This window comes from Daphnia magna, linkage group LG7 (genome assembly GCF_020631705.1).
Source record: "Daphnia magna isolate NIES linkage group LG7, ASM2063170v1.1, whole genome shotgun sequence".
Lineage (NCBI taxonomy): Eukaryota > Metazoa > Arthropoda > Branchiopoda > Diplostraca > Daphniidae > Daphnia > Daphnia magna.
In genome coordinates, this window is record NC_059188.1 from 11,539,492 (window position 1) to 11,563,560 (window position 24,069).

The window sequence follows — 24,069 nt, forward strand, 5'->3', positions numbered from 1 at the left end:
ATGCGTCGACTTTAACAATAATGGAAAGCACACCATTTTCCGGTTCATGTGCGGACCGATGGCCGTTTTTGATGAGAGCCGGTCACTCTGTACTGGCCCTGAGTTGTCAGTTCCACCGTGCCCTAAAGATCAACTGGACGCTTTCTTTGTTAGCATGAAGCCCATGGACCCTGGTGTGCCTGCACCACCCGCACCACCTGCACCACCATCGCCGCCTCCCACGATACCTACAGCAAGACCTCCAGTTGTTACACCAACACTTCCACCTGTCACTGCACCACCAATTACTGTGACGATTCCTGTAATCACAACCCCAACCCCAACGAAACCTAATCTTCCTCCAATCGTAGTGATAAGTTCAACTGAAGCCCCTGTAACCGTGCCTGTATCTCCTGTCACCCCAGCAGCACCTATCCCCACTTCCCCACCTGAAGTGGTAACAATCCCAACTGTTACGAAGCCAGAAGTTACATTACCGATTGTTACCACTACCCCAGAGGCCATAACAACCACAACTCAAGCACCTGTTGTAACAGTGCCTGTTGTAACAGTGCCTGTTGTAACAGTGCCTGTTGTAACAGTACCTGTGGTCACTGTGCCGCCTGTAACAGTATCTGTGGTCACTGCACCGCCTGTAACAGTACCTGTGGTCACTGCACCGCCTGTAACAGTACCTGTGGTCACTACACCGCCCGTAACAGTACCTGTGGTCACTACACCGCCCGTAACGGTACCCGTTGTTACTACCCCTGCACCTACCCTTGCCCCTGTTACAACTCCTCCATTTACCCTGGCCCCTGTGACTGACCCTGCACCTGCTAAACCGACTCAAGCACCGGTCACGGTACCACCGGTTACTGCAGCCCCACCTACACCATCATCGACGACAGAAGCCATAACAACTACGACTGTAACTGTCATCGTAACAGAGCCTCCTCCTACAACTACAACTGAAACGATAAGTGAAGGGTCTTCAATTGCTCCGGTAGTAGAGGTCACTTCACCTGAAACTCCCGCCGTTACGACGACGCCCGTGACTACCATCACCATTCCCAGTACAGTGGTAATTCCTAGCCCAACTGAAGATATCAAGGGTTTCATCACCATCGGCGGGAAAGAAGTCACACAGATTCAACAGTTGATTTCGACCGTAACTGTTGTTCCAGGCGTCACTTGGGCAGTCACAAGTCAAGGAGATGGTTCCAAAATCGTCATCAAAGAAGACGGCTCGAGCGAGACGACATTCTCCGTCATTCCACCAGGATCATTCCTCATGATTAACACCACCCAAACCGGTGGATCATGGAGCAATATTGCCAACGGGTTGTTTACCACTAATTCAACCACCACATCTTTCCCACCTGGAACAACATTCTCCATCGTTAAAGTTGGACCTTCAGGTCAAGTAATCAGCTGGCAAACTATTCTGACCACTACATCCACTAGCACGTTGACCGTTCCAACAAACAGCTTTGTTGGTTCAGTTCAATTTGTCAATCAAAAGGTAGTTACCATCGGAGGGTGGACATTCACCACGACATACTTCACCACGGATACAACAGTCAGCTCCTTTGGAGTTCTTCAGCCTTCCACACCGTCGACTTCTTCTCAGACGACGATCACAACTACGTCAACTGTCATCACCGGCGATCAACAATTCATTTCAGGTATCATCACTGTTGGAGCACAAGGCGTGCCCTCCGAGGGCACGAAAGAAATTCGTGTTGCTGGAGGAGATTTGCTTGCCATCATTCCGCACGGCGGACAAGGAATCATCACTTTGATTGAAGAAGGTTCAACAAGCAGCACTGATTTCCCTATCACTCCAGGATCCTTCCTCGGCGTCTTGGCTCCTAGTAACGGAGCTGGTATCGTTACCAACGTCGACCAATCCATTTTCACATCCAACACGACAACTATCACTTTCCCAGCTGGCAGCACTGTATCGATTCTTAAGGTCGGAGTTGACGGAAAGTTAGTTCGAGTATCATTTGTTCAGCTCACTTCAGCGTTCACCTTGTTTACGAAAACACAAAGCGTTGTTGGTATGGTTGTTACCACTAGCACTGGAGTCATCAGCAATATCGGAACTGGAAGTTTCAGCACACAGCCGGTCGCAGGATTATCGAAACCCATCTATTTCGGTATTGTCAATATCCATCCGAAACCAGACGTAACCCAAGTCGAATCGCTGTCGGGCATTATTCAGATTGGCGATTCAACTTTCTTGCGTCCCCAGGAATCCACCACCAATGTGCAAACAATCCAAATTCTTCCGGGCACGTCGAGCGCAATTCTTGTTTTGGGCGAGATCAAAGTCACGGAAGAAGATGGCACTTCGATCAAACAGACTGCAATCTCTATTCCTTCCGGAGGAATTCTTGGCATCGTCACGCAGACAAACGGTGGTGAAATTACTGGAATTTCGAACGGTTATTTCACTACGACCACTACGCAACTCGTGTTCCCATTCGGCACACGATTCGGCATTGTCATCATCTTGCCCGATGGTACAATGAGCCTTCAACAACCGATTGATACAACAATCAAAACAACCATCACCGTTCCAGTTGGAAGCGTTTTCGGTGTGTTGACGCTCTCCAGTCAAGGCGTAGTGACCGGAATCGGCTCTGCTTCCTTCTCGACTCAGTACTTGCTTCTGAGCGACTCGACCGGGCCGAACGTTCCAGCAACATTGGGCAATTTTGGCGTCGTTTACTTTAGCGAACAATTCAAGCTATCCCAATCGACCGTCATTAATTCAGCTTCTGTTTTACAGCAACTCCAGACAATCTCCGTGATTGTTCAACTTGGTGTTAAGGATTCTTTTGATTCAGTCTCTTCACTGTCCGTTCCATCGGGCACTTCTTTTGCAATTATTCCTAGGGCAAGTCAAGGAGTCGTGACGGTAACTGAAGGAGGAGCTACATCGACCTTCACAGTTTTACCTGGCCAGTTATTCACCATCTTCAACGTTCAAGATGCCACCATTACTAACATTGGCGATCGATTGTTCACGACCACCACCACGACATTGTCTTTTGGACCTGGAAGTCAATACGGAATTATCAAAATTGGTTTGGAAGGACAAATAATTTTAACTGAATTCACCCGAACAGCACAAAGCGTCATTTCGATCGTTGTTAGTCCAGGAAGCACAGTCGGTACCATCCAACAAACCACTGACAGTAAAAACATCATTACCAGCATCGGTGGAGCTCCATTTGCAATTAAAATCATGAACACAGTAAATCCTCTTGCTTCTAGCGAATTTACCTGGTATGCAGCTGTTCTTGACATTGGCAGTGCCACAACAATTGTTCCATCGCCTATCACATCCGCACCAGACACTCCATCCGGTGGCTTGGTCACTCCAGTCCCAACTGTTCCAGTTGTGACGATACCTGTACCGTCTGAACCCATCACACCTGAAGTGGTAACCAGCACCAGCTCGCCAATAACGACCACTGCTTCAACTCCGGAGCCCGCGGCTGATGACATTAAAGGTTTCCTGACGATTGGGGAAAAAGAAGTCATTCAAAATACTCAACAAGTGACTCCATCTATCAACGTACCTTCTGGCAGCACCTGGGGAGTAGTAAGCCAAGGAACTGGTTCTCAAATTGTAATCAGAGAACAAGGTTCCAGCGAAACTACAGTGTCTGTTCCAGCTGGCGCAATCCTGGTCATCAATACCACCCAATCCGGTGGAGTATGGAACAATGTTGCTAACGGCTTATTCACAACGAGCTCGACCACTACATCCTTCCCACCTGGAACGACATTTTCGATTGTTAAAGTAGGAGCTACTGGCCAAATCATCAGCACTCAAACCATTCTTACCACTACATCAACGTGTTCATTAACGGTACCAACCAACACTTTTGTCGGCTCGGTTCAATTCTTCAACCAAAGAGTTGTTACCATCGGTGGGTGGACTTTTACCACATCCTATTTCACCACCGGTACAACCACTAGCTCTTTCGGAGTCCTTCAACCAACGACCACGACGACTAATTCTCAAACAGTTATCACAACTACTTCCACTGCCATTACTGGAGACCAGCAATTTGTTTCGGGATTCATTACTGTAGGTGGACCGGTTGAGTCTTCGCAACCAACGGAAGATCTGACCGTTCCCAGCGGCAATGTGTTGGCTATTATACCACAAGGTGGAAAAGGTATTGTCACAATTGTTGGAGAAAATCAACAGGAATTCACAATCACACCTGGAACTTTCCTCGGCGTCCTCACTCCGAGCAATGGAGTAGGCACTGTCACAAATGTCGTCAAACCCATGTTTACATCCGCAACAACGACCATAACATTCCCTGCTGGCAGCTCCGTTTCCGTTTTTAGAGTTGGAATTGATGGTAAACTCATCCAAGTTTCAGTCGTTCAATTCACAACTACGTTCACCATCATAACTAGCTCGCAGAGCTTTGTAGGACTTGTTGGCACGACGAGTTCTGGAACATTGCAAAACATTGGAACTGGATCTTTTAGTACGCAAACGCTTACCGGATCATCTGCTTCAGTTGTTTTTGGAGTTTTGAATCTGAACTCTGTCGAAACTTCCCAAGTCGAGTCTTTGTTTGGATTCCTCCAGGTCGGCGATGCCACATTTTTGAGCCGCCAAGAATCAGCTGTTCCAGTGCAGACTCTACCGATCCCTGCGGATTCTACGAGTGCCATCATGGCATCCGGCGACATTAAAGTAACAGAAGAAAGCGAAACGTCTTCAAGGCAAACGACGTTCTCACTCACATCTGGGGGCATCTTCGGTATGGTTTCTACAACAGGAGGTGAAATTAGCGGAATCTCAAACGGCTACTTCACAACCAGCCAAACTAAAATCACCTTCCCATCTGGAGCAACACTTGGCATCATGATGATACGACCGGATGGAACCATGATCGTACAGAATCCCATTGTTACCAAAGATAAAACAACCATCACCGTTCCCCTTGGTAGTATTTACGGCTTGATCGTCCTTTCGGCTCAGAATGTCGTGACTGGAATCGGGGCAGCATCTTTCACCACCGAAAACTTGCTGGTCAGCGACTCAACGGGTCCTGACGTTCCTGCTGTATTGGGAAATTTCGGCGTGATGTATTTCAGGGAGCAATTCCAACTGTCTCAGTCTATCGTCATTAGCTCTGCCCAGTTTTCTGCTCAGCCCCAGACAATTTCGGCCATCATCCAACTGGGAGTCAATGAACAATTCGCATCCGAGCGTGACTTGGCGGTACCAGCAGCTAGCTCCTTTGGTATCATACCTTACAAAGAACAACGAGTTGTAACGGTTAATGAAGGAGGCTCAACATCAACTTTCACCATATTACCTGGACAGATGTTTGCTCTGCTAAACGCCCAGGGGGCGATTGTAACCAACATTGGCGATGGATTCTTCACGACGACAACGACTGCCATGTCGTTTGGAGCAGGAACAATCTACGGAGTCGTTAAAATTGGCTCGGATGGTCTGATGATTTCGACAGAATTCACACGTACGTCTCAGGCTAGTTTTACCGTCACTGTAGCATCCGGAAGCACAGTGGGTATCATTCAATTTGAATCTGAAAGTCGTCGTGTCATCACCAGCATTGGCGGGGCTTCTTTCATCACTAGAACTCTGACATCTATCAGTTCTTCCAGCTCAGTGGGTTCTGTAGGATTACTGGATATCACAGGGTCTGCCTCTGCTCTATTTACAACTACATCCAAACCGGCCATTACAACTCCGCAGCCTCCGATCGCAGGGTTTGCCATCGACTGCACACTTAACCAACTCCATCAATTTCCACTCGATTGCTCTCGATTCTACCAGTGTTACGGAGAGAATGAAGATCGTACTGTTTACATCTTCCCTTGCGCTCCAGGACTCGTCTTTGACGAAGCCACATCTCAGTGCTTGACTCCGTCTGAAGGAGCATGCGATGACATCACTTCGATTACCGATCCAGCTAGCTCTTCTGAAGGAGTTGGTGGCTTTTTCCAAATCAACTGCTCGGGCGACCTTTACCGCTATCCGCTGAACTGTAACAATTTCTATCAATGTTTTGAAAATGACAAAGGCCAAGAAACCATTTACGTCTATTCCTGCGCCACGGGATTGGTCTTTGATGAGTCATCCAGGACATGCCGATTGCCTAACGAAGCTTCCTCATGTGCCGTCAACAGCAAACTTTTCAGATCGCCGTCTATTCTCTTCCAGCTGAAGCAGAAAATTGATGTCGTATCACTCATTCCTTCTTCAAGAACTCTTGTCCAGCAGAAGACTCTGTCGGCCAGTTCCAGCGTTTCTGAAGTTTCTTTTAGCCAACCGCATCAGACGGGAAGAGGATCGACCAAAAGGAAAATGGGGTACACTGAAGAGACGGAGCAAAAGGTTGACCAGCGTCGAATCCATACGGAGCTCCGCCAAGGAAAAGAGTCGAAATCCACAGTGACTGTTACAGGTAACTTTAGGCCAAGGCTCTTCGACTCCGGTGTTTACGGCGTCCGCATTAGTCCTCTTTCCAAAAGCCTTTTCGGTCAAAGCAAGCCAAATGAAAACAAATAAGAATTAAATGAAACAATTTTTAAAACTATATGGTGAAAGTAAAAAAAAAAAAAAAAAATGCAATATATTTTACATAGTCTGGCAATTTCGGTACCAGTTTAAAATCAAAAAGAAAAGAGAAAAAAAAGGGGGAGAGATACTTCCTGTGCATTTCGGTAAGTTTTGTCTATAATGCGAATTGTGAACTCATGGCCATAGAGATTGTCCCGATTGTTTTGTCGTGAAATGATAATCTGAAAATACAATTCAGCGTCACGATATCTTTTCTTTTTATTCTAATTTCGTTACTTAAATACGCCAAAGAAACGTGTGCTTTCCATATTCTATAAGTTTTTTAATTGATTCTTAAGGGTACATGTCTCACATTAACTTCAGAGGTAAAAATCCTTAATAAATCACAGCTAATTTGTTTTTCAAAATACAAATTATGTTACGCAATTAAAATTATCAACATTTCTATTTGATTTTAAATTGTAGTCTAATGAGACTGGTCATAATAGTCACCTGGATGATTGATGTTCAATTCCTCATTGGCTTCCTATACTTTTTTTAAGTACAACTTTTGCATCCGGGTTTTAAAAATGAATCAGAGATGCTGCCGAGATGGCTGAACCCGCTTAGCTCTGCTTATCGTGGCTGAAAGTAAATTGTAAATGCACCGAATTAATCTAAAAGATATTGTTTTGGAACAACGAAACAGTTCATACATTTATCACTTAAAAGATAAACAAGATAGTTCTTGGCATGAATTACTTTAGCAGCTTTAATAAAAACTAACCTGGAAAAGGATTGTGTCATCCCAACTCTGGCGTTAGTATGTGCGACGGTTTTCTTGCTCGCTAATGGAACAGCGATCAAGTTAATGTCAATTTGATGTTGAAAAGATAAACCAATAAGGGTGAAAGGCATTGCACGAACTAGCTATGACCAGGTTAACATTCTTTTACTGAAACCTTCCAAGGTCAAGTAGCAATGCCATCTTTCGGACTAAGGGCTAATGTTTTCTTTTTGGAGAGTAGTTAATCGAATCCATTTGTTCCATAGTTCGCTGAAGACAGCTGTAGGTTGTTTTTTTTCTTCCTTCCAGTCAATGCAGTTGCACGCCAGCGTTTTTCACTTACATAAAGGCCGCTTTTTTACATAAAGAAGATGTTTCTACGTAGTTCAGCTACAACAATTGTTTACCATTAACAAAAAAAGATGGCCCGTCACGAGGAATCTTGTGGTATCTCAATTTTTGTCCATTGTCTCTATACGCTATGTAAACAAATAGGATAATAATCGTTTACTGAAGAAACTGACCTTAACAAAGAGACTTACCGTAATTGTCCGGTCGTTGAACAGATCAGCTGAAATCCCCATGCTATTTTTGCTTAGTTCCACACGCCCACACAAATGCGTTGTGACAGCAGAACGGTGTAATTGATTACCACGAAAAACTAGGAACATGTCTCGGAAGTCCTTTATCAAACAGCGGGAAAAAGTTAACAAGCATTACATGAACACATCATTTGAAATTTAAATTTAAAAACCTGCCAATCTCCATGTTTACAAGTTAAGTTTGAGTTTAACTTGGACTGCATTATTCCACTCCATTTAGAAAACTCGTTTTCACAATTAAAACGCCAATATTTGCAGTACTTCTGATAAAGCAGAGTTGCCTCAAAACGTTGTGACTTACCGAAGCCAGTTGTCGGTTTCATGATGGCGGAATGCTGGCAGGTATCAGGCACACACGTCACCATCAAATTAAGTATCGACTGCGAATCCCTTCTCAGAACGGAGTTCAATGGAACGATGCTGACTGGGTCCTTGATCATTGTAATAAAAAAAAAAGGCTTTAGTTGGCAGTTTGGCACGTAAAAGTTCATTTATAAGCATAATGGAAAAAATTTTCAACTCCACTGAAGGAGTGCCTTTCCGAAATCCGATAGTTATCTCGAGCGAATTATTACAAAAGGTGAGTCGTAGTCCTTGGATCTATCCTCTTAAATTTCACCTGGCTTCAAATACCATTCTATACTCGATTGAGGATGCAAATCCATGAGGGCACCTAAAAGAAATGAATAAAAGAATAAAAGAAATATGAGACCAGTCCGACATATTCTGACCTTACTTTTTGGTGGAGATTATCTTTAAAATAAAACATTTTAAAATTCGAATGACGTCCAATGTTCAACTTCGATTATCCACCAAATTTATGAAGAGCATGAAGCACCTGAATCGATAGTCAGAAATAAAAAATTACCATTTGTTTAGACTAACGGTTATCCAAAGACGAAATTGTTTCATTATTCTTACTCAAAGTGACAAAAACCAACAAAGAAAGGCAAGACTTTGCCATGATGGGACACCCTTTCATCATGCTGTACACGATGTCAAAAGGTCCTCTTTGCATTCTCGTGCGCGGTCAACAATAATTGCATTGTATCCTTGCAATGATCGTGACTGCCCAGGTTGGTATTCGAAAGGCCACCGCGTGTTGCTAGGTATATCTAAAGCATCGAGACACATCGTAATAAACAATAGTGTCCGTTCGGCAGATGGACGGTCACATTTCGAAGGTGAGGGAATTATTTATCGGCGGCCTGACTGTGTATACGTCATGTCTTGCTGGTGTTTTTTTGCTTGGCCTTGACTCGTGCTGAACAACAGCACATAAACATGTGCATCGTTTTCTCTACGCTTTGCCCCATGCGGGTTTCCTTACGAAGATGAAGCGCGGCACGGCTATCGAATTCTCGAAGAATGTGTCTGCTCGCCGTGGTACCCAACTTGCGAATAATCAGTTGCGTTACGTAAGTTAAAAAAAGAAGGAAATGCAGCTGATGGACTTGAATGATGCACTTGCCTTTTCTTTTGTGTCTGTCGTATAAAAAGAGAGTTCCATCGACAATTTTTTGCACTTCGACTTCTCGGCCGGTATCGTCGAGGTAGCTTATTTTACAGTGGAGCACAGAACTGTAAGGGAGACTTTTGCTCCACGTCCATCCATCTGGTTAGGATGGCAGCAAAACAGCTTCAAACGTTCGTCCAGAAATCTACAAAAAACAAGGTAAATTTAATTTGACAATTTTTAAAAATAAGTTTCTTTTAAAAAAAAATTTAAGTTTAAGTCGGAACTAGATTTTTTTGTCTTGTTTTACTTTTGTTATGCGTCGGGTAGGTACGACTACAATGAGAAACTTAACCTTTAAGGCCGTGCGTTTTAAGTATTTTGGAAAAAGGCACATTTCTTCGTTTTCCTTCACAACCAGAGTAAATTAGTGCCAATCGACAAAACAAACTATATTAAATTCATTTTTATTGGTATCGAATTTTCTAGACACGGAACCTGCTAGTATGTTGCATTATCGCCCTATCGACGTTCCCTGTTTTGGATTGTTCGCCTATTTCTTCTGACGCTGATAGCGAACAGGTTTTACAACGGAACGGTACCAAGATTTTCTTTTAAAAAATCTATAATCTTTGTTCAATTACCTATTATTTAACTTTAATTCTAGGGGTTGTCCCAAATATCACCCTACAACTCCCAACTATGAAACCCATGATCGATATGAGAGGCTTCCCCGATACCGAGGGACATTGTGCTCACGCCGGCTTTTTTCGAAATAAAACAGACTGCGCCCAGTTTTACAGGTGATGTTCAGCGCCATAACTAATAATGGAAGTGTTACCTAATAAAATGATGATTGACATGCGTTTTAGGTGTGTTGATTTTAACCGAAATGGAAAATACACCTTTTTCCGCTTCATGTGCGGACCAGGGACTTTTTTCGAACCCAGATACTCCCTTTGTTTAGGACCGAGGATGTTAGTGACGCCTTGTTCAATTGACCCGCTGACTACAACATCTACGCAGTCTACTCCTACACCGACTACTACTCCGTTTAACCCAGCAGGCCCTGACGACTGCGAGCAACCTTTTACTGTACAGGACGCCGGTAACCTACCTCGAAACGGGATCTCCGGAATAACAAATTGTGAAGGCTCTAATTGTGCGCAACCGAGGTTCACGCTGCGTCCGTGTACTACGACCACCTCGACTACCCCGTCAACGCCCACCTCGACTACCCCGTCAACGACCACCTCGACTACCACTTCAACGACCACCTCGACTACCCCGTCAACGACCACCTCGACTACCACGTCAACGACCACCTCGACTACCACGTCAACGACCACCTCGACTACCCCGTCAACGACCACCTCGACTACCCCGTCAACGCCCATCTTGACTCCCGACCCTACCCCAACATCTACAGAGAACTGCAAGGGAACTTTGACAGTACAGGATGCGGACATAGATAAAACTGTGAAAATCGAAAATGTATCCATACCTCCGAACAGTATATCCGGACTAACAAGTTGTGGCGGGAGCTACAACGTCGTTATTATAGAAGGCGGGCGGATAGCAATTAACACCTCTTTTCCATCTGGGGCAATACTTCTGATAAGTACAAAGCAAGACGTTGGAGAGGTTACTGGCATTGCAAACAGGATATTCATTACAAACTCAACCAAAATAACCCTCCCACCATCTACAACTTACGAAATAATCGAATTAGATACCGGAGGTCAAATCGTTGAACGAAAAACGCTTATCGTTACTACTTCAACAAGCCAGGTAGTTGTGCGCGAAATGAGCATTTACGGACAAGTAACTCTGGCAGGGAACAAAGTAACTACACTTGGAGGTTGGCGATTCACAAAGGCATACATGGTAATAAATGAATCGCAATCGATTTGGGCTTCGTTTGCAATTCTTTCGAACGTTACGACGTTGCAAACAGTTGTCTCCACTACATCAAACGCTTTTAATAGCAGCCAGCAGTACATTGCTGGAATAGTTGTAGTAGGCGAATCGAGTGATAACATTCAATCAAACGGAAGCCTACCCTACACCATCCCGATTTCAAGTCAAGACCGTTTGGCTATCATCCCTAAAGAAGGTTTAGGAAACATCACATTGGTTGAAAAATCGTCAACTACACGAACAGAAATTTCGCTGACACCTGGAACTTTGTTGGTAATCCAACCCCCTGCTGGCTTAAGCGGAAGCGTCACGAACCTCGTGCAGCCAATGTATACCTCTGAGACAACAACTATCACGTTCCCAGCTGGAAGCATCGTTTCAACATTTAAAATTCGCACGGATGGAACGATGGAAAGAATTTCGAGTGTTTCGATGACATCGACTTTTAGTGTCTTCACTTCAACGCACAGCATTGCCGGAATCATCCAGACTTCGAGTGATGACGTTATAACAAAAATAGGCGCGGAAATTGTTAATACCCAACTTATTAAAGGATCAGCAAGTGAAACTTACATTGGGGTGATCAATGTAAATTCACATAGGAAGCAATTTGAATCGATAGCCGGAATTCTTCGGATAGGAGATCCAACTTTTTTGAACTACCAACAGCCGTTAACGAATTTAGAAAAACTCGTCATTCCGCCAGGTTCATCCAGCGCCATTCTTGTTTCAGGTGAGATCATCGTCATAGAAGAAGATGGTTCTACCATCAAGCAGACCACCTTATCGATTCCTTCCGGAGGAATTTTGGGAATCGTCACGAAGACGGAAGGCGGCGCAATTTCCGGAATCTCTAACGGTTACTTCACCACCAATTCGACCCAACTTACTTTCCCATTTGGAACGCAATTTGGCACAATTTTCACCAGTCCCGATGGAACGATTCGTCTTGAAAATCCCATCTACACTAACGCCAAAACCACCATCACGGTTCCAGTTGGAAGTATTTTTGGAGAACTCATTCTCTCGAGTCAAGGAATAGTAACCGGAATTGGGAAGGCATACTTTTCTACTCGATATTTGCTTATTACGAACTCACCACCCCCAGTCCCATCACTGGTTGGCATCTACGGCACAATTTATTTTAGTGAAAATTTTACCTTGTCTCGATCGATTGTCAGCACTTCAACGGACGTGGAAATTCAACAGCAGACTATTGCTGCCATTGTCCAAATTACATCACGCAAACGCTCCGATAATATCACCTCACCATCTGTTGCGTCCGGAAACTCTTTCGTCATTATTCCTAACACAGGACAAGGAGTTGTATCGGTGAATGAAGATGGAACTACATCAAATTTTACTATCTTACCTGGTCAGATGCTCGGTTTCTTCGACGTTAAAAATGCGAAAGTGACACATCTTGGTGATGGATTTTACACGACGGCAACTACTTCAATATCGTTTGGTTCTGGAACGATATACAGTGTCGTCAAAATTGGACTTGATGGAACCATTCTTCCGATGGAATCCAATAGGACATCAACAGGCGATTTGTCAATAACTGTAACGGAAGGAAGTATAGTTGGAGTGCTTGATTTAATAAATCGAGGCGGCATTCAAATTATCAACTCTATTGGAGGAGCACCTTTCGTGATTCGAAACTTGATCTCTACGTCGTCTTCAACTAGTGCGAATGGTGTAATTGGGCTACTTGGAATTGATGACTTTTCAACTTCACCCCCTCCAACAACAACAACAACACCTACAACAACAACAACAACACCTACAACAACAACAACAACAACAACAACAACCCCAACCCCAAAACCTACAGGCCCATTTGTAATTGATTGCTCATCAGAAAAACCCCTCCAATATCCGCTCGACTGTTCACGATTCTACCAGTGTATCACTAAAGGCGACACACGGGAAGTTTACGTCTTCCTCTGTAACGCAGGACTCTACTTCGACGATGCTTCATCTAGTTGCCGACTCCCAAGTGAAACTGTTTGTCGGGATAATTCTTCAATTTCTTCTACAACTGATTCTGGTGATAGCTTTGGCGGAATATTAGAACTTAGCTGCGACGGAAATCTTTATCGATACCCCCTCAATTGTCAAAATTTTTACACCTGCTTCAAGTACGATGGGCAGGAAATAATGAACGTTTACGCTTGTGCGGCTAATTTAGTTTTTGACGAGCCTTCCCAGAGATGTCTGCTACCCTCCGAAACTTTGTCTTGTAACGTAAAAGATTATTTCTTCAAATCACCCTCCCAGTTACTAGACAGATTCGGAACCGATTCTTCTATTTCAAAATCAATTGCCATTTTTGAAGAGCAAACAAAAACTATTTCCAAAAGAAAACGATTAGCTGAACCAGGTACACTGACGTTACCCCACTATGGCAGACGAGGAGCTTTCCAAAATCAATTGGCAATTCGTATGAGCGCCAGTTCTGAGATTCCAGAATGAAACAAGTCCTCTCCGTGAATTCAAATCCTCCGCTCATGGCACTACACTATCCAAAGCCAGGAAATCACCGGCAATTATTACTAATAATACCCAACCGCTTCATGTTTCTTCGTATTTTATCAATTATGTGGACAAGGTACTGGAACATATATGGATGTATCATTAATGTTGTCTTAAAAATGGAAAATATGCGATGGTGAAGGTATTGAATAAACATATGATTAATAACGCAACCAAAATAGTTTCACTTTAAAACCACGACATCCATAGAAACAAAACAATAGCGCATGCAATTTTGCGAAGTAAATTGAATACGATATTTTTAGCTCCTCAATATGGCTTTTCAAGGTAACAAAAACGCCAGACATTTATCGAAACGGTTCAAATATTCCCCTATCACAAACTTGCATCTTTTTCTATATAACGTTACCAAAATAAAAGAAGGGGGTTTAATTTTGTTGTGGGTTCTCTTTAAGTGCTTAGGTTTCAGGTTCCAACTCAAATATATTTTATTAGTCCTTGAAAGGTCGTTTCTTGATCCCGGAGCTACGACGATATTTGCGCACGAACGAGTCTGCAAGCAGCTTCTTTTTTATTACTGACGTATTTTTAGTGTCAAATTTAAAGAAAAGGGCGTTAAACATTATTTGGTCTGAACGACGGCTTAATGGTTGGACAATTCAATACGTTTTCATATGAGAAAGTAACACCCTGACCTCACACAAAAGACGTACAATGAAGGTCAAAGAAGACACTACAGTATAGGTCGGCGTATTCGAATGTAAAAGAGATAAGATCCGGCTAAACCAGGAAGCTACCATTAATCAACGAATCAGAAACCCATTTCATATTTTCTCCACCGTACGAAGTATTTTTTTATGTAGGAAGGTACTGAATTGCAGAAAATTCAAAAGAAGACCCCAGGTGTTCTCAATGCCACATGACGTCATGTACCTTAACCCCCCCCCCTTCCTTTCTGAAATACAAGGAAGTGGGTTGTCTACACGTTTGAACTCATCTGCACGAGATGTTAAACGATCTGAATTAAATGTTGTTCAAGTACCAAATCCGGATAGAACACGTCATTGGCGTGACTATAAGAAATGCAAATTGTCTTTGAGGTGAAGTCCACAAAAGATAAACGACGCAAGCATCTCAGACATCCCGCTTGCAAATCGGTTTAGTCTAGTTCTACTGATGGTGCAAAACGTACCTGAAGGGAAGGCCGACACTACTGACTATCTTTCAGCATCGACTCGAACTGAATTTGTTTTTTAGCTCCTTTTCAGAGCACATCTGCACCATTTAAAAGAGAAGAAATCGAGCTTTTCGAGTTAGTACTCTTCGCTGCGCGACCTAGCTACGGTATTGCAAAAGAGCTGATACAGACATAATCGAGAACAATGAAATTTGTTATCTACAATACGAAGAACGCGTTGATTTATTTGCTAATATTTAGTATCGTACAGGCTAAAAGTGAGAGCATCAACAACAGTGAGTTTACGAATAATTTTGGACGGATTTTGCTGAGATATTAAGCAATTTTCTTTTATTCCTTTTTGTATGTCTGTGTAGTAGAACGCAAAATCGAAAAACATACAGAAAGGTTCTACGACAAAGCGGGTCTTTGTAGCGAGGCTGGTTATAAACGTAACGAAACGGACGCTACTCAATTCTACAGGTAAGGAATCGTTCAAGATCAAAATCTGTAAAGAATAATGATCTTTTGAAATTTCATGCAAGCACGCCCATTAAAACGATAGATTTATGCCATTTTGTCCCCCCCTAGGTGCGTCGATTATTCCGGAAATGGGAAAAACTTTGTAGTGTTTAAATTTGCATGTCCACCTGCACTTGAATTCGATGAGAAACTCTTGATTTGCGTTTTGCCAAAAGAAGCATCCATTCCTACCGCACTAACCTTCATCTCAAATGTTCAAAATTCTTTTTCAACTGAGCTCCCTTCCTCTCCAGCTGACCCTGAAGCTGATAGTTTGACACTCCTTCCTCCACCCACATCCACCAGCGCTGTTGGCGGAGCTAACACTCTCCTGGAGTCGACATCCATCAAACCTCTGGCGATATCTTTTGTACCCTTAACTGATTCTTTGCAACCTGTCACATTAGAAACGAGCTCCCAAAATTCACATGATCAAGTGCTTGAAGCTGTTGAAAAAGTGGTGGAAACGGCCGACCTCGTAAAGCCGACAATGGAGATGGATTGCAGTTCAAAAAAATTCTACCGACTTCCCAATTCCGATTGCAACCGTTTTTATCAGTGTTACCTGCAATCTGTTAGTATTTTTTCCTGTGCTCCAGGGTTGGTGTTTAATGAGGCTACGTCAAGGTGTTCACTCCCAGAGGAGTCCAGCTGTGAGCAACACGTATCAAATCCTATTGCTGATGAATTGCCCGATTACTTCCAAATGGATTGTTCGTCGGGTGTTCTACGCCGATACCCGTTTGATTGCCGAAATTTCTACCAGTGTTACGGTAACGGTATTGCAAAATCCTTGTCCTTTTATTCTTGCTCAGCTGGATTCATTTTCGACGAAGAATCAAACAACTGCCTACGTCCTTACGAAACGTCTCCCTGCTTTGCAAATAGCGACCCTTTCAAATCCTCTCCACTTGACTAACATCTTTAAAGAATTCTCCTATCACTACCAAACGCGTTTACCCAATAGTCTTAACCAACAAAAAAGTCAAACAAAGGCAGACAATATTCAAAAAGTTGCCAATCTTATCCGTAAAACCAATGTAAAGGCAAAAATGCTTACCACTACTCCAAACGTGTCGACACTGCCGTAGGGCAAGGGTGCAATGATGTCTTATTAGGGTAGGTTTATTTTATACTAAATAAACTTTGGGATTATTCTTCACCATCTGAAAGATCTGAATCTACTACTAAACTGTTACTGAATGTACTAATGAAAAGAAGAAAATGGAAATACGTTATTCGCATAGTAATGAAAAGAAAGAAAACGGAACTACATTATTCGCCATCAATCACATCATATGGAATGAGCACGAGTGATGTCTCGTGTCGTGTGACTCATTGGCAATGTCGTGAAGTCCGGTAGAACTTATTACCTGGATATTGGCACAAAACTCATTTAGGATGTATTTATATTTTGAAAAAATACATAATTGGGCTGCCAACCAACTACACTACACACAAGTTCCACAAATTGAAAAAAATAATAAAAGCTGTTTTAATCAGTCAAACCGGCAACGTTCACTGTGTCGCATGTCAGCTGCAGGAAAATCAAATCATAACAAACAAGAACAACTAGAAAACTGGGATATTTTTAGCTTTTTTGCAACATGGCTTCAGAAAACGGTAGGTTTAATGAACTAAAAATTATTTATTTATCAATAAGGAATGTGTCGAGTAAGATTACCTTCATTTTTAGCCCAGATCTTACCGAATGTAAAAAGGATTTTCCTAGTTCTATCAGGGAAAGGTGGAGTAGGTAAATCAACAGTTAGTACTCAATTGGCCCTAACACTTCAGAATTGTGGCTTTAAAGTAAGTATGTATTATTTTCCCAGTAATCTAAGGTAATATTCAACCACAGTTTTCTCATAAATGCATAAGGTTGGGCTGTTAGATATTGATCTGTGTGGTCCTAGCATACCTCGGATGCTTGGCTTAGAAAACAGCTCTGTTCATCAATGTGCACAAGGGTAATCTCAGATAGTTTTAATTTGTATTTTTGATGTTTTCTAATTCTTATCCTCAAAGCTTAGGTGGGTTCCAGTATATACCACTCCTGATCAGACCTTAGGAGTAATGTCTGTTGGATTTTTACTAGCAAATAAAGATGATCCTGTTGTCTGGAGAGGGCCCAAAAAAACAGGTATAGTTATTCATAATAGTCTATTATGTTAAAAGAATATACATTGCCACTCTCTTTTGTGTATGTAAAGCTATGATCAAGCAGTTTCTTACTGATGTGTATTGGCAAGATTTGGATTATCTGATCATTGATACTCCTCCTGGAACATCAGACGAACACATTTCAGTTATGGAAAACCTTAAGTATGATTACAGCTACTAGAACAAAAAACGTTCACAAAATTTTGATAATTATGAAAATCATGGATCGCATAGGAGCGTTAGATGTGACGGCGCAATCCTTGTGACAACGCCGCAAGCAGTGGCTGTCGGAGATGTTCGTAGAGAATTAACTTTCTGCAGAAAGACTGGATTGAAGGTCACTGGAATTTTAGAGAATATGTGCGGCTATGTTTGTCCACATTGTTCAGAATGCACAAACATTTTCTCTTACGGGGGAGGGGAATCTCTAGCTGAGATGGGTAAAGTGCCCTTTCTCGGACGAATTCCTATTGATCCCAAATTGACCAAAGCCATGGAATGTGGAGAAAATTTCATTACATCATTTAATGAATCAGTAGCAGCCCAAACATTCATTAGCATAGTCAAAAATTTTATAATCCAACAACAGGAAAATGTATCAGAGAACCAATAAATGTTCTGCATTTTGTTTGCAATTTTCTTCACCATTTGTTGTGTTCCAACTAAATTTGTTGTTAAAAAGATTATAGTTCATCACAAGTGTGTTCACTTGCCCACAAATTATTCAACAAAAGTCAAAACTAAGATTTTTCACAACTTGTTTTTGTTTACTTAGTCAGTTCATCGGTTCATCTTCAAAATTCTTCATCATTAGTTGTTATTTATGCCATGAATGAATGCTTGGCAACGCAGGCGTTAAATCACTGTAGTCTGCTGGGAGACGTCAACATTTGGTAAGCATTTCAATTTGATTTTTCTGCATTTTAAACGAAAGACACATGATAGTTTTTAGTTATCATGTTTCACTAGAAAGAATATGTTCCACTTCTTATGCGTACGTAAAAAAATATTACAAAAAATAAGCTTTTTAGCGCAACAATAAGTACACTAAACCACATGACAGGTGAGCGCAATGTGATGGCATTCTGTCTTCTTATGATCAATATGTCGATAACAACCGTGGTAACTATGTACATAGAAACATTTGTTACCATGGCAGCAACTCAGAAAAACAAGTTCGTCGCCTTTTTCTCGGTAGCTTTTGTTGGTAGTCTTTGGTGTGATGTTGGCTGTGAAAACTTTAGGGTTCCATTTTTTCCAAGAACTAAACAGCACGTAAACTCAGTGATATGAAAAGAAAAAACAAAGTGAAACCACAGGAAGCCTCTGACTGGAAAAGAAAGCATGGTTTTCAGCCACCTTTGCATCCTCAACAGATAATAGGATGGAGCCTTCTATTTTTTGCTGCTTTCTTTGTTCACACTATTCAGATCCCTTCATTGCCATTGCCCTTTCAAATTCCTCTACAACCCCTACTTGCTCTACTTTTGGCTATTCTTCTTGGTTCAATGCTGGTCACCTCGCTGTCTAATTGTGAAGACCTTGGGAGTAAGGCAAATAAGTTCAATGCACAAAAATGCCAATGGTGTGATGTAATCCTCTCCAGTTTGCAAACCAAGCATTGCAGCTTATGCAACAAGTGCATTGAAGGTTTCGACCACCATTGCAAGTGGCTTAACCAATGCATTGGCAGCCGAAATTATAGTCACTTTGTGACATCAATCACAAGTGCCTGCATCTTGTGTGTTATCATTTGCCTGTTATGTGTTGTGGAAATCAGTTTACTGTACACCTGCAAGATAAGTCAGACCTGCATCAATCCTCTTTTCCTGAATACTAATCTCGATCCCATTCTATTTACCTTTTTGTCGATGATTTTCTTCTTTTTGAGCGCATTCGGAAGTGGTTTACTGATTCATTTATGTGCCTTTCACGCGTACATCAAGTGGAACGGTTGGACAACCTATGAGTACATACGACGACAGTTAGACAAGGAATTAAACTCGTATCCTCCAAATTACCTAGTGAAAAATTCCAAAAAGCGATGGTGGAGTCAGTTCCCTTGCTTTGCTTGTTATACATCTTGCCGTGGCCAGACGAACCGCGAACAGTCAAATCTAGCCTCACCAATCTTCACTGTATCAAGCGGTTTAATGGGGGTATCTAGTCTTCTGCTTCGTCACCCTCGCAACAACATGATTTCCGTTTACCCTTCCACGCCTTCCGCCATCCAGCCCTACGACCATCAAATCAGTCCTCTTTCCAATTCTAATAAGCTTTGTAAACAAACGCCCAAATTGCCTAAAATTATTCGCACTTCGCCTAGTGAAGACGCGTCCCACGAATCATGGACTAACTTGAAAATGCGTGAGCCCTCCACGTCTGTAGAACATTTGTTGAAACCCGCCTAAATCAATGTTCTTGCGTTCTTACAACTGTTATTTAAAAAAAAAAAAAGAATTAATTGCAATTTTTAAATGAATGTTTTACCTATATTTCCCTAAAAAGCTAGAAAACCGTAAAAAGATCCGCCTTAAGCAGCACCAGAAATAAGAAATATGCCTCCTCCTTTAACTCCGTGGGAGTTTTGGCGACAGACTTTGAATTCACCAAAACGTATCTTGGCTCCAATGGTTGATGCCTCCGAACTGCCGTGGCGCTTGCTAAGTCGTAAATATGGAACCGAACTTGCCTACACGCCCATGATGAACGCCGGAATTTTCATCCGAGAACCCCGCTACCGTCGCGAACACCTTGAATCGTGTGCGGAAGATAGACCTTTAATTGCTCAAGTAAGTTTTATTATCAGTGTTAGTAGTACAACAAACTCTGACATTTACCTTTGTTTAGTTCTGCGCCAATGATACTGAAATCTTCTTGAAAGCCGCAAAAATGGCAGAACAGCATTGTGACGCCATTGATCTGAATCTTGGTTGCCCGCAGAGCATTGCAAAGAAAGGTAAAAACATTTCTCGTTCAGAGTTCAAGAATTGGCTTCTATGTCATAATTTTTTTCCAGGACATTATGGTGCCTTCCTGCAAGATGAATGGGATCTGATTAGCAAAATGGGTATGTTCTAATTGAATCACGTAATAAATATAGAGAGTCTCATCGGCAATGTGTTTATCCATGCAGTGAAATTAATCCATCGTGAGTTAAGCGTACCGATAACGTGCAAAGTGCGTGTTTTTGAGGACATTGATAAATCAATCGCTTACGCCAAAATGCTGGAAGAGTCGGGCTGTTACGCGTTGACCGTTCATGGCCGAACACGAGAGCAGAAGGGTCCACTCACTGGCTTGGCCAGCTGGAAACATATACAAGCCGTCAAGTAAGTTTATTTTATGGATCCTGAATTTACGTAACCACTTAAACGTTCTCGTTGTGTTTTCTTATCATCAGAGCTGCCGTTAATATACCCGTAATAGCTAATGGAAATATTCAATACTGGTCGGATGTAGAAAGATGTCTAGAAAGCACCGGTGCTGACGCAGTGATGATAGCCGAAGGAAACCTGACCAACCCCGCTCTTTTTGCCAATCTTCAACCACTAGTCTGGGATATGGGTAAAGAATACCTCGATCTCGTTGAACGCTACCCGTGCCCGATGTCCTACGCCCGTGGGCATCTCTTCAAAATTTTCAATCATTGGTAAATATTTTGATTCCAAATTCCTAATAAAGTTGCCTATATTTCATTCGTTCCATACTTCCGCAGTTTGATGCTGGAAGAGTGCTTTCACCTTCGCCAAGCCTTAGTAGATGGAACGAATCTTGAGGATTTTAAAGCAGTAGTTGTTGAACTGGAAAAACATTTTACGCCATATCAGCAAGGACTAAAGCCATGGACACCTCCGGCTGATCACCCGTCCTCCCGTCTACCTTTCCCGCCCTGGCATTGTCAAGTGAGTCATTCGCATGCGCAGCTGTTATTATAAAAATTATTATTAATCTAAATTTTAGCCCTACGTTAGGCCATCGCCAGAGGAACACAAAAAGAAAATTCAGCTAATTATGGCAGACGAGGCTAAAAGAAAACGCGAGGAAGAGGATAACGGCCAAGAGAAGCCTGAGGGTGTTCTTTCTAAAAACAAGCTGAAAAAGCTTGCGAAACTAGCAAGAAATCCTAAGAAACAGGCACGCCTCGCAAGACAGGATCTTGTTATGTGCAATCAGTGCTCGAATCTTCCTGTAATCATAAATCATACAGCTACGTAGAAGATATCCTTCTAAACTTTGTTTTAATTTTTCTGTTTTACAGGGAGTCAAGTGCGAACACAAACTGTGCAGAACTTGTTGCAGAAAAAAGTGCGAAACTGAAAAACTGACTTGTGAGGGTCATGCAGGGATGACTGCCAGGCGGAAGGAAATTCGAAATGGCGAACAGAGGGATCTAACGGAAGTGACGAATAGTTCAAATGATGTCAGCAGTGATTCGATTCCGGTTTGACACAAAGCAGGGCAAAATTTCTTGGTGACAATCGGCAATCAAACAGTGGAAGAAGACAACCGCACCAACCTTGGTTGATACAAAACAAAATTGTTAATACATCTTCTCTGATAATATACAGACTGTTATACTTATTTACCTTGTTCAGCGAGATAGAGAAGTCGATCTAATTGAACAATTGTTTCAATAACAGGGGCCACCATAAGCCTTAACGAGTAAAAGATGACGACACGCTGCCATTGTTCCAAACATGACTGGATGTATTGTGACGAAAGATCGCCTTCGTCTAGCACAACGTCCATTTTGTCAACAGCTATGACAAGCAAAATGATTAAATAAAAAATTGAATTAAAGAATTGCAAGTTTTAGTACCTTTGCGAGCATATTCCTCGAATGGCATGAGATGGGCATTCTTGACGCCCCGTAATCCCGCTCTTTTAAGGGGAGGCTCTAACTGGAGCAACAATGTCTCCAAAGTAGCTCGGTAGCAATGAACCTATTGAAGATTTATAATATTGGAACAAGTGATACATTTGATCTAAAGATACAAAATAAGATAACGAACTTTTAATTTGTTTGATTCGAAATCGCTTAAACGATCAGAATATGATTCTAGCGCATGGCACGCGACTTCCAGCGCTTCGTAACTAACAAACGACGGCTTTAGCTGGTTTAAAACAAAGTTACTCATGGGATACCCTCTAACTGGAGATGTTCTAGTTAGTATTTTTGTATGTTTTAAATAGGTCGTGTAAGTCTAATGACATGAATTCAGCAAATACCGGTCAAGGGACATTTTCATGTAGCAGCAACCGATGGCAAGGATGAATTTTATTCCAGGATCAACGGCGAAATTTCGAATGAGTGTGGGTCCTAAATCGCCACACGTGTGCAAGCCAACCAATCCACAAGCGCTGATTTGACTGAATCCATGAGAATTGAGTAATTCCACCAAATTGCTTGTGTTAGGATTTAGTGTCAAAGTTATGTGTTTTGGAGTTGTGATGTTCGCAATCCCCAGTTTCACACAGGCTTCTTCTAATTTACCATCTAGCTTGACTGCAGCTGAACCAAATGTCTCTACGCACTCCAAACATAGGAGGTCAAGCCCATAACCATAACTCAAAAACCGAGATAAATGTCCAACCCCCGCTCCAACATCTACAACAGTTTTGCACTTGGTAACTTCAGATATTGTGGCACAACACTGACCCATCCTATATAATTCATGTTGCTTTTTAGGTTTAACTTGTCTATGAAAAACTTGAGTTAAGCTTCCAAGTGCTCCTGTTGGCTTGCATTCACTGCTGGGATTGACCCAAACACCACTCTGCTGTGTGGCATTCTTGAATCCCAGCTCACTCAAATAACTGATAATTTGTTCTAAACTGGTAATGGCAGTCCTCTCCAATGCCAGGCTTTTTGCAGCAGCTTTGAAGGCTAACAAGGATAGTGGGAGAACTAACTTGCTTGTACTGCAAAGTCCATCTGGGCTTAGAATAGATTTGCCCATCTCTTCGAGAGAAAGTAAATCTAGAGTGTGGGCCCATGAGGAAGGTAGTTTAGCCCAATGGTTTTCAGAAAAGAAATCCTATAATAAGGAAAACACATTAATAACAGACAAGGACAACATAAAGGAGTGTAGATAAATAATTAAATGAATCCGCTTACAAGTACGAACGAATCTGTCAACCATTTGTAGCTGTTCAAAAAAATATGGCAATTTTTTATTTGATGCTGCAAAGCATGACAGTCAGATCCTAATGTTAAAACCATTATAAAATTCTACTCTTGATTTGTTACCAACATCAACAAGAAAACTTCGCACGAGATTTGCCTTAGCGGTGTGAGCACATGTTGTGTAGTACTGGGAAATAAACATAAATTTTAGTCTGCTGTGCAGAACCTTGTCCTAATTTTAAAAAAATATCCTTAAC

General features: G+C 42.2%; 7 protein-coding genes and 1 long non-coding RNA gene across 14 annotated transcripts in view; 6 read left to right on the plus strand and 2 right to left on the minus strand.

Moving 5' to 3' along the window:
* The window catches only part of LOC116926384 (mucin-3A), a 9,044-nt gene extending 2,221 nt beyond the window's left edge, over positions 1-6,823 (plus strand). For 2 of the 4 annotated variants that reach the window (XM_045177261.1, XM_045177262.1), the window contains exon 5: positions 1-6,823. In XM_045177261.1, the coding sequence (XP_045033196.1) occupies positions 1-6,565 (6,565 nt within the window). In that variant the 3' untranslated portion in view covers positions 6,566-6,823. The other 2 variants (XM_045177263.1, XM_045177264.1) reach the window with 2 other exon arrangements.
* Positions 6,824-7,014: 191 nt separating this feature from the next.
* Positions 7,015-9,333, minus strand: LOC116926452. The gene is made up of 7 exons (XR_006649769.1): positions 8,867-9,333; positions 8,682-8,783; positions 8,098-8,618; positions 7,886-8,026; positions 7,751-7,822; positions 7,344-7,681; positions 7,015-7,201 (listed from the first exon to the last, which is right to left on the minus strand). It is a non-coding gene; the product is annotated as an uncharacterized LOC116926452 (long non-coding RNA).
* Positions 9,334-9,455: 122 nt separating this feature from the next.
* Positions 9,456-14,032, plus strand: LOC116926387 (mucin-5AC). The gene is made up of 4 exons (XM_032933260.2): positions 9,456-9,620; positions 9,891-9,999; positions 10,069-10,204; positions 10,274-14,032. Exons 1-4 carry the CDS (start codon positions 9,570-9,572, stop codon positions 13,797-13,799), a joined length of 3,822 nt encoding a protein of 1,273 aa, XP_032789151.2. The 5' UTR covers positions 9,456-9,569; the 3' UTR covers positions 13,800-14,032.
* Positions 14,033-14,969: 937 nt separating this feature from the next.
* Positions 14,970-16,684, plus strand: LOC116926424. 2 transcript variants are annotated; one of them, XM_032933313.2, is made up of 3 exons: positions 14,970-15,293; positions 15,378-15,480; positions 15,589-16,684. In XM_032933313.2, exons 1-3 carry the CDS (start codon positions 15,203-15,205, stop codon positions 16,436-16,438), a joined length of 1,044 nt encoding a protein of 347 aa, XP_032789204.2. In that variant the 5' UTR covers positions 14,970-15,202; the 3' UTR covers positions 16,439-16,684. The 2 variants fall into 2 exon arrangements, with proteins under 2 accessions (XP_032789204.2, XP_032789203.2); XM_032933312.2 differs by having other exon boundaries at positions 14,972-15,293; positions 15,375-15,480.
* A 165-nt stretch (positions 16,685-16,849) lies between these two features.
* On the plus strand, positions 16,850-18,329 carry LOC116926429 (cytosolic Fe-S cluster assembly factor NUBP2 homolog). The gene is made up of 6 exons (XM_032933330.2): positions 16,850-17,142; positions 17,216-17,331; positions 17,401-17,489; positions 17,553-17,662; positions 17,733-17,844; positions 17,917-18,329. The coding sequence occupies exons 1-6, from the start codon at positions 17,127-17,129 to the stop codon at positions 18,293-18,295; spliced, it is 822 nt and encodes a 273-aa protein (XP_032789221.1). The 5' UTR covers positions 16,850-17,126; the 3' UTR covers positions 18,296-18,329.
* Positions 18,330-18,971: 642 nt separating this feature from the next.
* On the plus strand, positions 18,972-20,093 carry LOC116926422 (palmitoyltransferase ZDHHC1). Its single transcript, XM_032933309.2, has one exon. It carries the CDS (start codon positions 18,972-18,974, stop codon positions 20,091-20,093), a length of 1,122 nt encoding a protein of 373 aa, XP_032789200.2.
* Positions 19,256-24,047, minus strand: LOC116926409 (protein RRNAD1). 3 transcript variants are annotated; one of them, XM_032933298.2, is made up of 10 exons: positions 23,804-24,047; positions 22,915-23,723; positions 22,698-22,848; positions 22,505-22,628; positions 22,272-22,445; positions 22,012-22,201; positions 20,523-20,718; positions 19,704-20,460; positions 19,544-19,645; positions 19,256-19,474 (listed from the first exon to the last, which is right to left on the minus strand). In XM_032933298.2, the coding sequence occupies exons 1-6, from the start codon at positions 23,906-23,908 to the stop codon at positions 22,107-22,109; spliced, it is 1,458 nt and encodes a 485-aa protein (XP_032789189.2). In that variant the 5' UTR covers positions 23,909-24,047; the 3' UTR covers positions 19,256-19,474; positions 19,544-19,645; positions 19,704-20,460; positions 20,523-20,718; positions 22,012-22,106. The 3 variants fall into 3 exon arrangements, with proteins under 3 accessions (XP_032789189.2, XP_045033231.1, XP_032789187.2); XM_045177296.1 differs by lacking the exon at positions 22,012-22,201; XM_032933296.2 differs by lacking the exons at positions 19,256-19,474; positions 19,544-19,645; positions 19,704-20,460; positions 20,523-20,718 and having other exon boundaries at positions 21,907-22,201.
* LOC116926410 (tRNA-dihydrouridine(16/17) synthase [NAD(P)(+)]-like) lies at positions 20,241-22,266 on the plus strand. Its single transcript, XM_032933299.2, has 8 exons — positions 20,241-20,474; positions 20,533-20,641; positions 20,702-20,752; positions 20,819-21,014; positions 21,086-21,334; positions 21,401-21,587; positions 21,646-21,873; positions 21,944-22,266. The coding sequence occupies exons 1-8, from the start codon at positions 20,241-20,243 to the stop codon at positions 22,130-22,132; spliced, it is 1,443 nt and encodes a 480-aa protein (XP_032789190.1). The 3' UTR covers positions 22,133-22,266.
* Positions 24,048-24,069: the final 22 nt, after the last annotated feature.

What these genes read in the sequence shown, in the direction of transcription:
- LOC116926429 (XM_032933330.2), top strand. An exon ending in GAGAGGGCCCAAAAAAACAG is followed by an intron (nt 17,663 to 17,732) that starts GTATAGTTATTC and finishes GTGTATGTAAAG; the next exon opens with CTATGATCAAGCAGTTTCTT. An exon ending in TCAGTTATGGAAAACCTTAA is followed by an intron (nt 17,845 to 17,916) that starts GTATGATTACAG and finishes TGGATCGCATAG; the next exon opens with GAGCGTTAGATGTGACGGCG.
- LOC116926387 (XM_032933260.2), top strand. Translation starts at nt 9,570, where the DNA reads ATGGCAGCAAAACAGCTTCAAACGTTCGTCCAGAAATCTACAAAAAAC. An exon ending in ACAGGTTTTACAACGGAACG is followed by an intron (nt 10,000 to 10,068) that starts GTACCAAGATTT and finishes CTTTAATTCTAG; the next exon opens with GGGTTGTCCCAAATATCACC. An exon ending in GACTGCGCCCAGTTTTACAG is followed by an intron (nt 10,205 to 10,273) that starts GTGATGTTCAGC and finishes CATGCGTTTTAG; the next exon opens with GTGTGTTGATTTTAACCGAA.
- LOC116926424 (XM_032933312.2), top strand. Translation starts at nt 15,203, where the DNA reads ATGAAATTTGTTATCTACAATACGAAGAACGCGTTGATTTATTTGCTA. An exon ending in AAGTGAGAGCATCAACAACA is followed by an intron (nt 15,294 to 15,374) that starts GTGAGTTTACGA and finishes ATGTCTGTGTAG; the next exon opens with TAGAACGCAAAATCGAAAAA. An exon ending in GACGCTACTCAATTCTACAG is followed by an intron (nt 15,481 to 15,588) that starts GTAAGGAATCGT and finishes GTCCCCCCCTAG; the next exon opens with GTGCGTCGATTATTCCGGAA.
- LOC116926410 (XM_032933299.2), top strand. Translation starts at nt 20,241, where the DNA reads ATGCCTCCTCCTTTAACTCCGTGGGAGTTTTGGCGACAGACTTTGAAT. An exon ending in GGATCTGATTAGCAAAATGG is followed by an intron (nt 20,753 to 20,818) that starts GTATGTTCTAAT and finishes TTATCCATGCAG; the next exon opens with TGAAATTAATCCATCGTGAG. An exon ending in AAACATATACAAGCCGTCAA is followed by an intron (nt 21,015 to 21,085) that starts GTAAGTTTATTT and finishes TCTTATCATCAG; the next exon opens with AGCTGCCGTTAATATACCCG.
- LOC116926422 (XM_032933309.2), top strand. Translation starts at nt 18,972, where the DNA reads ATGAAAAGAAAAAACAAAGTGAAACCACAGGAAGCCTCTGACTGGAAA.
- LOC116926409 (XM_032933298.2), bottom strand. Translation starts at nt 23,908, where the DNA reads ATGGTTTTAACATTAGGATCTGACTGTCATGCTTTGCAGCATCAAATA. An exon ending in TCGAATCAAACAAATTAAAA is followed by an intron (nt 22,629 to 22,697) that starts GTTCGTTATCTT and finishes AATCTTCAATAG; the next exon opens with GTTCATTGCTACCGAGCTAC. An exon ending in TCTCTATCTCGCTGAACAAG is followed by an intron (nt 22,202 to 22,271) that starts GTAAATAAGTAT and finishes GTATCAACCAAG; the next exon opens with GTTGGTGCGGTTGTCTTCTT.